The sequence below is a fragment of the Xyrauchen texanus genome, chromosome 3, assembly GCF_025860055.1.
Source record: "Xyrauchen texanus isolate HMW12.3.18 chromosome 3, RBS_HiC_50CHRs, whole genome shotgun sequence".
In the NCBI taxonomy this organism is placed as follows: Eukaryota; Metazoa; Chordata; class Actinopteri; order Cypriniformes; family Catostomidae; genus Xyrauchen; species Xyrauchen texanus.
This window is the reverse complement of record NC_068278.1, coordinates 37,386,583-37,401,707: the sequence shown is the minus strand read 5'-3', so window position 1 is coordinate 37,401,707 and position 15,125 is coordinate 37,386,583. Positions and strand designations below refer to the sequence as shown.

The following is a 15,125-nucleotide window of genomic DNA, read 5'->3' as shown; positions in this document are numbered from 1 at the left end:
GCTGATAATTAATGTTTGTCATTTTGAATGTTTTACTTGCGTAATGACGTTTGTAGCCGTGAAAACAAGTGGGTGTGAAATGTTTGTTGTATATTTTCAATACAGTTTTCACGGTGCTAAGGTGATGGAGTGAAAGTTGAGCGTCATGCTGGTTTGACGAACTAAATAAAGGACACCTTATGCATCAGTCGAGACTCTCTGTTTCTTTGGACCCAAGGGCTGCTACAAAAAGTATTAATTTCTTTCCAAAAAATAAATAAATAAAAAATAAATAATTATTCTCACTGACCCCAAATTTTGAACGGTAATGTATAATGTTACAAAAGATTTCTATTTCAGATAAATGCAGTTATTTTTAACTTTCTTTTCAACAAAGTATCCTGAACAAAATAGTACACAACTGTTTTCAACATTGATAATAATAATAAATGTTTCTTGAGCACAAAACCAGAATATTAGAATGATTTCTGAAGGATCACTGTGTGTGACACTGTATGTGACACTGAAGACTGCAGTAATGATGCTCACATCACAGGAATAAATTACATGAAAAGAAAAATAATAATAATAATAATAATAATAATAAAATATATATATATTTAAATATAGCTGAAAGCACACCCTATTTATTTTCTTTATTTTACAAAAGCACACGGTTTTGTTGTTATTGTGAATATACACAAATAAAAGTAGACCCTTTATAGTTTCTAATGATGTCTTACACTTATCTGTATGCCCAGTATTTTAAGTTGATTCCACTGTTATGAGGAAAAAATCCTGCAGGATGTGCCGGCGCGTCCATCGACCCCAGAGGGTTAAACACTATAGTAAAAAAACTCAACATTATTTGTTTACTACACTTTTATTCAGGTGTTGTGTGTGTCAGATTGCTTCAATGATAGATGTATGACAGTTCACAGGCTACACCATAATTTAAACATGGCAAACTTTAATGTAAAAACAAAGGCAGAGTACCGTAACTTAATTTTGACGCACGGCTAAACAAAGTCAAAGACCGGTAAATGGAGTTATTTACCGGTTTCTCCTGGGCTTTTGGAAGTTACTGTTAAGACAACCCATTATACGCTCTAAAAAATACGAAATTGACTCAAGATACTTATCCACTTTATAAAGGAGCTCTTGAATGTCTCTAAAATATCAATAACTCATTTTCGACCAGAACAAACTTACGGCCTTTTGCCTTTGCCTAGCTTTTGTCTAGTGAGCAGAGTAGCATCTCAGAATGCAAAACATGTCGAACCTTGAGGCGGATGGGTTAGAACAACAAAAGACCACATTGGGTTTTAATTCCGTTAGCCAAGAACAGAAAACGGAGGCTGCAGTGGGCCTACCATCTGTGCACCACAGCAGAAATCCAGATTTGTGAGGCCAGGCAATGTTTTTCCAATCGTATTCGGTCCAGTTTTATTGAGCCGGTGCCCACAGCCCGAGACTATTTCCTGTTCTAAGCTGACAGTAATGCTAACCGGAGGAGTCTTCTGCTGCTATAGCCCATCTGCCTGAATGTTGCATGTTCAGAAATGCTTTTCTACATAGCACTGTTGTAACGCGTGGTTATTTGGGTTACTGTCACCTTGGACCAGTTTGGCCATTCTCCTCTGACCTCTGTCATTGACAAGCCATTTTTGCCCACAGAACAGCAGCTCGCTGGATGTTTTTTTGCACCATTCTTTACACTCTAGAAACAGTTGCCCAAACGTTTTCCTACGGAGGGCCAAAACTCAATCTTGACTGAGGGCCATAGGCCAAAACAGAACATTTCATTATAACAAACTTAGGGGTTGGGGTTTGGATTCACCCCCTTACATATGGGGGGAATTCCATAACATGCATTGTTACTAAAACATTTTTTTTTCTCATTGACATATTTCCAAATATTTTGGCTATTAAATTAATAAGCCAATTTAATAAAACAATGAACATTAGTCAGAGATATGTAGTGGTTAATGTTCTTTAAAATTATTATTGTAACATTAATAATGTTTTATATAACATCAATGCTATTTAACACACCCAGATATTATTTCTGTTAATATTATTATTAATTGCATTGTAGCATTTGCTTATTTTAGCACCTGAGCATGACACTGAACTGATGCGGAGTGTGAGGAACAGAGTGCCGGCTGTGTGTGTTTATGGCGCGAGCATTCGCTACTGACTCGGCACAATGGAAGGCACAAAACAAATAATGTTCAGCGAAAATTCAAATGAAGAATGCGATGGTTATATTAATTTGGAACTATGTCAGGTTGCAGGGTTTTTTTTTAGCCCAGAGCATCTGCTAATTTCTGAGCCTAGATGGAACTAGAGATGGAGATGGGAGATGTAACAGGTGTTTAAGTGTCTCTCTTCATCATGCAGATGGTACATTACACAAAGTAGTTTTGCTATTTCTGCCTTTCGTGCAGATGTGCTGCATTTTGAAAAATTAGGGAGTGGCAAGATATGTCGTGCACTTGCAATGTTAACAGCTTTGTTGATTATAAACAGGAACGATATAGTTGAAGCCAGAAGTTTACATATGCCTTAGCCAAATAGATTTAAAGTCAGCTTTTCATAATTCCTGACATTTAATTGTAGAAAACATTCCCTATCTTAGGCCAGTTAGAATCACTACTTTATTTTAAGAATGTGAAATGACAGAATAATGATTTATTTCAGATTATATTTCTTTCATCACATCCCCAGTGGGTCAAAAGTTTACATACACTTTGTTAGTATTTGGTAGCATTGCCTTTAAATTGTTTGTACTTGGGTCAAAAAGTTTTTAGTAGCCATCCACAAGCTTGCTGGCATTTTGGCCCATTCCTCCAGACCACTCCGGTATCTTGAATTTGTTGTCTTTAAGCCATTTTTCCACAACTCTGAAGGTACGCTTGGGGTCAGCAGTGGCTTCTTCCTTGTTGAGCAGGATTTCAGGTCATGTTAATATAGGACTCTGTAAAGATCTCCTCCAAGGGATGACACTTGACGCAGTGGCTCAAAGGTGAGGGTCTTTATTATTAACAAAAATGATCAAGTAACAAAACAACGTGCACGGAGCACTCTTTCAACAGCCAGCTTAATGACACCGCCTCGTAACTCTCATGTCACTCTCCTTTTTATGGAGGCCCTCTGGCTGATTTTTATGCCGCTCTCCCCATGCTCACTGAAATTAGAGACAGGTGTTAGACATAATTTAGCTCAGGTGCAAGCGCCCTTACCGCTTTTCTCTCCCGGACGGGCGCTTGACCACGCCCCCGCTGCCACAGACTCTTTTTACTGTGGATATAGATACTTGTCTACCTGTTTCCTCCAGCATCTTTAAAAGGTCCTTTGTTGTTGTTCTGGGATTGATTTGAACTTTTCACACCAAATTACGTTCATCTCTAGGAGACAGAATGCATCTCCTTTCTGAGCACTATGATGGCTGTGTGGTCCCATGGTGTATATACTTGCGCACTATTGTTTGTACAGATGAACGTGGTACCTTCAGGCATTTGAAAATTGTTCTCATGAATGAACCAGACTTACGGAGGTCCACAATTCTTTTTCTGAGGTCTTGGCTGATTTCTTCTGATTTCAAGCAAAGAGGCACTGAGTTTAAATGTAGGCCTTAAAATACATTCACAGGTACACCTCCAATTCAGTACACCTCCAATCAGAAGCTGATTGGCTAATTGTCTAAAGGTTTGACATAATTTTTTGGAGTTTTCCAAGCTGCTTAAAGGCACAGTTAACTTAGTGCATGTACACTTTTGACCCACTGGAATTGTGATATTTTATTATAGATTTAATATAAATCCCAGAAGATCAGCAGTTACAGAAATACTCAAACCAGCCCATCTGGAACCAACAATCATGCCACGATCCAAATCATTGAGATAATTCCCCCCCCCATTCTGATGGTTGATGTGAACATTACCTGAAGCTCATGACCCGTATCTTCATGATTGTATGCACTGCAATGCTGCCACGCAATTGGCTGATTAGATAATCGCACGGATGATTGTTGGTGCCAGACGGGCTGGTTTGAGTATTTCTGTAACTGCTGATCTCCTGGGATTTATATTAAATCTATAATAAAATATCACAATTCCAGTGGGTCAAAAGTGTACATACACTTTGATCTCATTTTCACACACAACAGTCTCTACAATTTACTCAGAATGGTTCCAAAAACAAAAAACATCTGGTGAGCAGCAGTTCTGCAGATGGAAATGCCTTGTTGATGAGAGAGGTCAAAAGAGAATGGCCAAACTGGTCAAAGTCTACGGTAAAAAAATATGGGTGTTGTTTATTTACGTAGTTTAACATTTTATTATGAATAGCAAGTGTTGAGGATGGCACATAAAATAATGGGAGATAGCACACACCCTTTGAACCTTTACTTCGAGTGGTTGCCCCTTGGGCGCCGTTTAAGGACAATCAGGTGTTTCACAAACCTTTACAAATTTACTTTTGTGCCTGAAGCAATTAGTTTATGTAACAAACATAATTGACTATTTTATTATTTATTTATTTGTATTTATTTATTATTAATATAATTTTTTCTTTATATATTTTATGTATTTAGATTTTTTGTTTGTACGTGTATTCTGTGTTGTCTGTATATGTGAAGCACCAGTACAGTCTGAATGGATTGCCCCATAGTGAGTAATAAAGCTCTAAACGTAAACGTAACTCAGATAGCCAACCTGTACAATTGTAGTGAGAAGAAAAACATCTCAGAATGCTATTCTGAGATGTGGGTTGGTGCTGTTTTGGTGGCACTAGTACACAATATTAGGCAGGTCTTTTAATGTTGTGACTGATCGTATATATGTATATATATATATATATATATATATATATATATATATATATATATATATATACATATTCACACATATATACACACACACCGATCAGTCACAACATTAAAACCACCTGCCTAATATTATGTTTTACTACACCTTGTGCTGCCAAATCAGCTCTGACCAGTTGAGGCATGGACTCCACAAGACCTCTGAAGGTGTCCTGTGGTATCTGGCACCAAGACGTAAGCAGCAGATCCTTTAAGTCCAGTAAGTTGCAAGGTGGGGCCTCCATGGATCGCACTTGTTGGTCCAGCACATCCCGTAGATGCTCAATCGTATTGCGATCTGGGGAATTTGGAGGACAATTCAAAACCTTGAACTCTTTGTCAATTCCTTGCAGTGTGGCAGGGTGCATTACCCTGCTGAAAGAGGCCACTGCCATCAGGGAATACCGTTACCATGAAGGGTTGTACGTAGGGGCTGGCCGATAAAACGATATCGATTATATCATGATAAAGAAAATCCACGATAATCTTTTGAGGAATTAGCGATATTTACTGCGTGTTGCTAAAACACAAGCAGTTCGGCTTTCTCAGGCTGCGTTTCCAGAAATCCGCTCAAAAGCGCTAGGAGAGAGCTTGCCAATCCTACGATCCGGGGATTCTACCTACTGTCGGCTTTCATAGGAATTCATTGAAAAGCTCTCAGCTTCACTCACAACTCGCCAGTGGTAACGTATGGTCAGACTGGATGAACTTGCTAATGCTAGCTGCCTTGCTAACAATTAGGTTACGTCGGACACCGGATTGATTCCATCCGCACCACTAGACTTCATGACAACGGTTGCGCCCTCTTATCGTCTCTAGAGAAGAGTGTGACAGAACAACAGTGATGTGGACAACAGCTCTGATCTTTCTGCACTGTAATCTTAAATATTGTTCTCTGGCACCAAACATGCATCATTTCAGCCCTGTCCCACTCCGCACGCGTTCCCTGCATGTGTGTACACATGAAGCACCGCATGAGTTAACATGGTTTCAAAGCACCTTTTAGACCAATGTTTTTCCCTTCTAAATGTATCTTTATTAATCAGCATGTTACAAGCCTTTAATAATAAACAAATCGAATAAACAAATCGATTTCTCTTCTAATTTTGTGAAAATTAATTAGATGTCTGTAACGAATAAGGAAAGACTAAAATTACTAGTTGGTAGCCTAGTCTCACACTTTAATGAAAATATACAAATGTTTTTTAACATTTAAAAAAAAACGTTTTCTAAATTTTCTCTCGGGACACCCCTGAACATTCAGCATCATTCCACAGTCACAAGGGCTTCTATGCCCCACACATGGGTATCTGAATCTAAAAGCAATAGAAAAAATATTTCATTTCAATGTAAAAATATTTCAACAAATACTGAACTGATGTCACTTCAGAACAAACAGATGATCTTTTAACATTCATTTTCAATTCATAAACGGTAAAAGACGGTAAAATTGGTAAAATATCCCACAGACCCCACTGCTTAGGCCGTCTCTGGCCCCCCTGTGCAGTTTTGTAGAGACTATTTTGACTGTTTAGAATTTATTTTTTCTTACATTTACATTTATGCATTTGGCAGACGTTTTTATCCAAAGCAACTTACAGAGCTCTTATTACAGGGACAATCCCCCGGAGCAACCTGGAGTTAAGTGCCTTGCTCAAGGACACATTGGTGGTGGCTGTGGGGATCGAACTGACAACCTTCTGCTTAACAGTTTAGTTCTTTAGACCACTACACCACCAACACATTTCAATAAGCCCTAGTTGAACGTGGTCTGCATCAATCTTTAGGTAGGTGGAATGTGTCAAAGTAACATCCACATGAATGCCAGGACCCAAGGGTTCCCAGAAGAACATTGCCCAGAGCGTCACACTGCCTCCGCCAGACTGCTTTCTTCCAATGGTTCATCCAGCTGTCATCTCTACCCCAGTTAAACGGCGCACATGCACCCGGCCATCCACATGATCTAGAAGAAAACATGATTCGTCACACCAGGCCACCATCTTTTATTGCTCCATGTTCCAGTTCTGACGCTCACGTGCCCATTGTAGGTGCTTTCGGTGGTGGACAGGGGTCAGCATGGGCACTCTGACCGGTCTGTGGTTACGCAGCCCCATACACAGCAAGCTATGATTTACTGTGTGTCATGACGCCTTTCTATCATGGCCAGCATTCAGTTTATCGGCAATTTGTGCTATAGTAGCTCTTCTGTGTGATCAGACCAGACGGGCTAGCCTTTGCTTCAAACATGCATCAATTAGCCTTGGGCGTTCATATCCCTGTCGCTGGTTCACCGGTTGTCCTTCCTTGGACCACTTTTGGGTGGTACTAACCACTGCATACCGGGAACACCCAACAAGACCTGCCGTTTTGGAGATGCCTTGACCCAGTCATCTAGTCATCACAATTTGGCCTTGTAAAAGTCGATCAGATCCTTACGCTTGACCATTTTTCCTGCTTCCAACACATGAAATTCAAGAACTGACTGCTCACTTGCTGCCTAATGTATCCCACTCCTTGACAGGTGCCATTGTAATGAGATAATAAATGTTATTCACTTCACCTGTCAGTGGTTTTAATGTTGTGGCTAATCAGTGTAATTATATATATGAGGATTTGGGAATGAGGTTTTGCCCCAAGTGAAGGAGTTGAAGTACCTGGGGGTCTTGTTCACGAGTGAGGGGACAATGGAGCGGGAGGTTGGCCGGAGAATCGGGGCAGCGGGGCGGTATTGCACTCAGCTCTATCGCACCGTTGATCACGAAAGAGAGCTGAGCCGAAAGGCAAAGCTCTCGATCTACCGGTCAATTTTTGTTCCTACCCTCACCTATGGTCATGAAGGTTGGGTCATGACCGAAAGAACTAGGTCGCGAGTACAAGCGGCCGAAATGGGCTTCCTCAGAAGGGTGGCGGGCTTCTCCCAAATGCTGCGTTCACACCGGACGCGAATAGCGCGTCAGGCGCGAGTGATTTCAATGTTAAGTCAATGCAAAGACGCGTTACGCGCGTAAAAATTCCTGCGGCGCGAATGAGGCGTGAGCGCGGCGCTGTAGACGCGAATACGCCTCATTCGGCTGTCAAGTTCGGCGAATGGCTGAATTGAGCATCTGGCGCGCTACGCGTGAATGGTGCATTTTGTGCATTCACGCGTTTGACGCGAATTCGCGTCTGCCGCCCGAGTTGAAAAATCTGAACTTTGGCGTCAATTCGCCGCGTTAACCAATCAGGAGCCTAGCTGCCTGCTGTCACTCAGGAGGTAAAGTGACGTAAACTTTCATTATTATTGTAATGTAAAGACAACCAACATTAGTGTCTGGACAGTGTTGAATAAGGAAAAAACACAGGACAGGTTAATTACTTTTGGAGGCTGGCTCCATTTATCATCAAAACAAAAATAAATAAATAATTTAACCTGATATACTACCATGGAAAACCTGACATTTTTACAAAGTCTCAACTTAATAAATGTGCATGTTGTGGACCTGACATCCTGGAACTGGGGCTGACAACCTGGGAAAAAAAAATACAAAATATAATAATAATGGACTATTTTTAGATAGTTTAGCTCTTTATAGGTTTGTGGGTGGCTCTTAAAAGAGCCGTTGTGGGGAAGTCATGAGGAGGACTTCAAACGCTACTCTGTTGGCTGCCATGGTACTGCTCCCTCCGCCGAGAAGTGTGCCATGAAGACATCCCTCACCCGAGTGCCTCTCTGGAGGAGTTGTTGGCCGCAACCCGACCCAGACCTGGCAGTGGCTCCTCTCCAGCATGTCCCGCCCCTCGCTGGTGGACCCAAGTACGGCGACGACGACCCATACGCCGCTGTTCTGCTCTCCAGAGCAAATAAAGAGCGGTGACTCTCTCCACGTAATGCTCGATCAACATCAGCCATCTTGTAAAAAGATGGCCGTCATCGGATTTCAGCCTCCGACGGGCGCCACGCGTAAATTTCGCTTCAAACTTTTGTTTTTTACGCGTCAATTTCAGCTCTTGACGCGCGAATGGATTCAAAGTGGTCAAGCGTATAACTAGACGCGGTAGGCGCGAATTTGACGCGCTATTCGCGTCCGGTGTGAACGTAGCATTAGAGATAGGGTGAGGAGCTCAGTCATCCGTGAGGAGCTCGGAGTAGAGCCGCTGCTCCTTTGCATTGAAAGGAGTCAGTTGAGGTGGTTTGGGCATCTGGTAAGGATGCCCCCCGGCCGCCTCCCTAGGGAGGTGTTTCAGGCACGTCCAGCTGGGAGGAGGCCTCGGGAAGACCCAGGACTAGGTGGAGAGATTACATCTCCACACTGGCCTGGGAACGCCTCGGGTCCCCCAGTCAGAGTTGGTTAATGTGGCTCGGGATAGGGAAGTTTGGGGCCCCCTGCTGGAGCAGCTGCCCCACGACCCGACTTCGGATAAGCGGTTGAAGATGGATGGATGGATATATATATATATATATATATATATATATATATATATATACAGTGCATCCGAATGTATTCACAGCACTTCACTTTTTCCACATTTTGTTATGTTACAGCCTTATTCCAAAATGGATTAAATTCATTATTTTCCTCAAAATTCTACAAACAATACCCCATAATGTCAATGTGAAAGGAATTTGTTTGAAATCTTTGCAAATTTATAAAAAATTAAATATGTAAAAAAATCACATGTACATTAGTATTCACAGCCTTTGCTCAATACTTTTTGAAGCAGCTTTGGCACCAATTACAGCCTCAAGTCTTTTTGAGTATGATGCTACAAACTTGGCACACCTATTTTTGGGAGGTTTCTCCCATTATTCTTTGCAGGACCTCTCAAGCTCCATCCGGTTGGATGGGAAGCGTTGGTGCACAGCCATTTTCAGATCTCTCCAGAGATGTTCAATCAGGTTCAAGTCTGGACTCTGGCTGGGCCACTCAAGGACATTCACAGAGTTGTCCCATAGCCACTCCTTTGTTATCTTGGCTGTGTGCTTATGGTCATTGTCCTATTGGAAGATGAACCTTCGCCCCAGTCTGAGGTCCAGAGCGCTCTGGAGCAGGTTTTCATCAAGGATGTCTCTGTACATTGCTGCATTCATTTTTCCCTCGATCCTGACTAGTCTCCCAGTTCCTGCTGCTGAAATCATCCCCACAGCATGATGCTGCCACCACCATGCTTCACTGTAGGGATGTTATTGGTCAGGAGATGAGAGGTGCCTGGTTTCCTCCAGACATGACACTTGCCATTCAGGCCAAAGAGTTCAATCTTTGTTTCATCAGACCAGAGAATTTTGTTTCTCATGGTCTGAGAGTCATTCAGGTGCCTTTTGGCAAACTCCAGGTGGGCTGTCATGTGCCTTTTAGTGAGGAGTGGCTTCTGTCTGACCACTCTACCATACAGGCCTGATTGGTGGAGTGCTGCAGAGATGGTTGTTCTTCTGGCAGGTTCTCCTCTCTCCACAGAGAGATGCTGGAGCTCTGTCAGAGTGACCATCGGGTTCTTGGTCACCTCCCTGACTAAGGCCCTTCTCCCCCGATCGCTCAGTTTGGCCGGGCGGCCAGCTCTAGGAAGAGTCCTGATGGTTCCAAACTTTTTCCATTTATGGAAGATGAAGGCCACTGTGCTCATTGGGACCTTCAATGCTGCAGACATTTTTCTGTACACTTCCCCAGATCTGTGCCTCAATACAATCCTGTCTCGGAGGTCTACAGACAATTCCATGGACTTCATGGCTTGGTTTGTGCTCTGACATGCACTGTTAACTGTGGGACCTTATATAGACAGGTGTGTGCCTTTCCAAATCATGTCCAATCAAATTAATTTACCACAGGTGGACTCCAATCAAGTTGGAGAAACATCTCAAGGCTGATCAGTGGAAACAGAATGCACCTAAGCTCAATTTTGAGTGTCTTGGCAAAGGCTGCGAGTACTTATGTACATGTAATTTTTTCGTTTTTTATTTTTAATAAATTTGCAAAGATTTCAAACAAACTTCTTTCATGTTGTCATTATTGGGTATATTTTGTAGAACTTTGAGGAAAATATAATATGTAAAAAATCACATGTACACAAGGATAAACAAGGATGGATGGATGTGTGTGTGTATGTGTGAGAGAGAGAGAGATGGAGCATGTGCTATCACCTATTTTCACTCCCAAGCAGAAATGCTGTCAGTTTTCTGAAGATCAGCTTTCTGTGGAAAAATAGCCGTCCAAACAGGGGTATTTCTCCCTATTTCACAGTAGCCAGTGCGCAAGAGTAATTCACTATAGAAACCGCAGTCTCCTCCACCATATTGAATAGTGTGTCGTCTCCAATGTGGAAAGTCCGGTAAGAGGTAAGTGCCTTGAGTTTGTGTAATTAATCAGTTGTGTCTCTTAGCTGCGATGAACCGTAATACTGAAGTTGTTCGTTTAAAGCCGTATAAAGCTATTTCCTAGCTTTAGTAGTGTAGTTGTAATACGAGCGATCACGTAGTGCTGGTGAATGTAAACACTGATTGATGCTGACTTCACATCACCTAACTGGTACATATTACAGACAAAAATGATATTTTGCCACCACCAGCTGGCTAACAGTATAAATATATATATATATATATATATATATATATATATATATATATATATATACATACATACTGCTGGTCAAAACTTTTGAAATACTTGACTGAAATGTAGGTCTTAAAAATCTTTTGAACTGAAGGTGTATGCTTAAATGTTTTGAAATAGTTTTGTAAACAAAAATATAATTGTGCCACCATATTAATTAATTTAATTATACAACTAAAATGTAATAAAAATATACGTTTTTGAAATTGATGACCAAATAATAAAGAAAAGCAGCCAATAAGTGCCCAACATAGATGGGAACTCCTTCAATACTGTTTAAAAAGCATCCCAGGGTGATACCTCGAGAAGTTGGTTGAGAAAATGTCAAGAGTACATGTCTGCAAATTCTAGGCAAAGGGTGACTACTTTGAAGATACAAAAATATAAAACAGTTTTGATTCATGTTGGATTTTGTTTAGTCACAACATAATTCCCATAGTTCCATTTATGTTATTCCATAGTTTTGATGACTTTACTATTATTCTAAAATGTGAAGAAAAAATAAAATAAAATTATAATAAAGAATGAGTAAGTGTTTCAAAACTTTTGACCGGATTAGATGTATAATATATATATATATATATATATATATATATATATATATATAAATGTAATTTCAGAAATAGTAAGTGAGTGAGTGAGAGTGAGAGAGACACACATGGAGAATGTGTGATCACCTGTTGCCACACCCAAGCAGAGATGCTGTCATCTTTCTGAAGATCAGCTTTCTCAGTGGAAAAATAGCCGTCCAAGCAGAAGTATTCCTCTCTATTTAATGGTAGCCGGTGCGCAATTCTTTCACTAAAATCCGCAATGTCCTCCGCCATTTTGTACAGTAAATTTTCTCCAATGTGTAAACTCCAGTAAGAGATAAGCGCCTTGAGTTGTATAATTAATCAGTCTGTTGTGTCTCTCAGCTGTGATGACTGAAATGCTGAAGTTGTTAGTTTAAAGCTGTTTTCTAGCTGTAGTCATGTAGTAGTAATACGAGTGATCATAGAGCGCTGTTGTATGTAAACAATGACTGACGGATTCACTTCACGTCACCAACTGCTCACATTACACACAAAAATTATCTTTTGCCACCACCTGCTTGCTAACATATGTAATGTCAATAAATAAAAAATCAATGTAAGAAACACTTATACAGTAACACTTAACACATATGCACTACTCTTACACTTTAGTTTAAAACGGCATGAACACAAGCAGAGTAATACATACACAGTGAAGCATCGGAGGGCTGATGGTGTCAGACCATCAGTGCTCATGGAACTTCTCTCGTCCAATCAGATTTGAGGATCGGAACTAACTGTTATATATATATATATATACATATATATATATATATATATATATATATATATATATATATATATATATATATATATATATATATATATATATATATTTGTATGATGTCATTCATGGTAACACTTTCGTTTTTAAAAGCATTTTACTTTTTAGAACCTAGTGACTATTTTATTCAGATACACAATCTCCAGGGAGGAAATAAAAGCAACTAGCAAACTATGCTGTACTCTTCTAATACTGAACTAATGCTAAACTAACTTTTGCATGTTGTTTAAAACAAATATGAACTAATATTATGTTATTGCTGTAAATTGCTGGAATTATTGCTTACCTTTTGCAGAGGGAGAACCAGAAAAGCTCCACCGCCACTAGCTTCCACAATAATTGCAACAAATTTGGGGTTTACTGCACAAAAGGAACTGTCCCAGGTAACCCGTGAAACCCTGATGTCATCATAGCATTGGTCATTCTTCACCGCCTGGCCAAACACATGACGGAATTTACTCTGCCGTACCACTCGTCTGATCATTTCTGAGAAGAGTAAAAATATATGGTATAATATATAAAAGTAAATGTTTTCTTCGCTGTTTTACTGTCTTTCCTTAACTGGTAAAATTATTGTCATTATTTATCAAGCAGGATGTAGGATGTAGGATGAAATCTCAAAAATACAAGTTCATTTGAATTCCTAGAGGGTCAACTCACAATTTTACCCTGATAGCACATGTACATCACCCAGACGTCTATGTGATGTGTGTCTTTACAAAGAGACGTTTCCTCTTGGATGTCAATAAGACATTCTGCAGATGTCGATCACCAAGATGTCTATGAGATGTTTATGATTAAGAATGTTTGTAAATCTGATATTGTTAAGAAGTTTAGCAGATGTTAATAAGAATGTGATGTCTTCGAGAAAGATCTAAAACAGATATCTTAGAGACATACATGTGTGTAACACAGTACAAATGGCAAGGAGGAGGCAGGAACCGGCTGAACATTCAAAATAATGTTTAATGAATACTTAAAAAGACACAAACATAAACACACATGGCCGCTGCGTGTGGTTCTCTCTCTCTCTCTCGAACTGCCACATCTGGCTCGGCTTTATCCTCTCCTCGGCTGATTGGGGGCCAGCCGTGCATACTCATGGCCTGGCCCTGCCCTCCTACTAGTCACACTCCTCCCTCCTTTGCCTTAGGATGGCGAACCCCCCGCATGACGAACATCTCCTCCTTTCTTAAACTACTTCAAGAGTTCTCATCAAAAAATCCTCCACGTGTAGCAATGGCAGCTTTGCAGATCCTTAGCATTCTAGCTCTCAGTTTGTCCAGATACTCAGGTGACATTTCACCCCACAATTCCTGTATTACTTGCCATAGTTGTGGCTGTCTTGTCGGGCACTTCTCACGCACCTTACATTCTTGCTGATCCCACACAAGCTCAATGAGGTTAAGATCTATAACACTCTAATTATCTGTTGTCCGATGTTTGTGTTTCTTTGCCCATTCTAACATTTTCTTTTTGTTTTTCTGTTTCAAAGGTGTCTTTTTCTTTGGAATTCTTCCATAAGGCCTGCACCGCTGAGTCTTCTCTTTACTGTTGTAAATTAAACTGGTGTTGAGCGGGTAGAATTCAATGAAGCCGTCAGCTGAAGACATGTGAGGCATCTATTTCTATGTCGACAATGCTGACAAAGGTCGTTGCTGACTTGTAGGATCTTGCTGTGATACATCAATCGATCGCCGCCATGGAGGCTAAATTTATGGTGTGGTTACAAGAGTGCGGGATGTGGAGAAACGGAACGATTATCTGTTGTCATCGGAGAGGGAATTATTTGCTAATCCGCTAGCGACCAAGGTGGATTTGTAGCATCTCTGGGAGAAGTTTGAGGACATGGAGAACCATAGCTGGCGGAATGATGTCCGTATCGTCGTATTTCTCTTTCCGAATCTACTCGACATAACAGGCCATAAGCTGGAAATCGAGAGAGCTTACAGGGTTCCCATTTGGCGATCCTCGGAGGGAGGCATGTCCCAATCAATTATGGCCAAATTTCTGAGATCATCCGATAAAGATAAAGAAGTGTTATGCGAGGCGTAAAGGAAGGATTTCTTGGAAGAACCACAGCAGTTTCTTGTTCCCACACTTTGCGAAATCGACAAGACAGAAACGTGATCGATTCAAGAAATGCAAGAAACATTCACATCAACGGAGGGTCGCTTTTGTACTGATATTCTCGGCCAAGTTGAGAATAGATGCTAAGGATGGCCGTAAAACATTCACATGCCCACAGCAAATGATGTCCTTCATAAAGTCAATGAAGACATTTTGTGGTACTCACGTTGCAGCCGAGTGGACCGGCTCACTGAACATTTGCTTGACTG

At 40.7% G+C, this 15,125-nt stretch overlaps 1 protein-coding gene across 2 annotated transcripts in view; it reads right to left on the bottom strand.

Annotated features, from left to right (window-relative positions):
• LOC127632465 (coronin-1C-A-like) overlaps window positions 1-15,125 on the bottom strand; it is a 44,545-nt gene that overhangs the window by 20,873 nt on the left and 8,547 nt on the right. For both annotated transcript variants that reach the window (XM_052111046.1, XM_052111054.1), the window contains one exon: window positions 13,073-13,272. In XM_052111046.1, coding sequence (XP_051967006.1) covers window positions 13,073-13,272 — 200 coding nt within the window. The remainder of the gene's footprint in view (window positions 1-13,072; window positions 13,273-15,125) is intronic.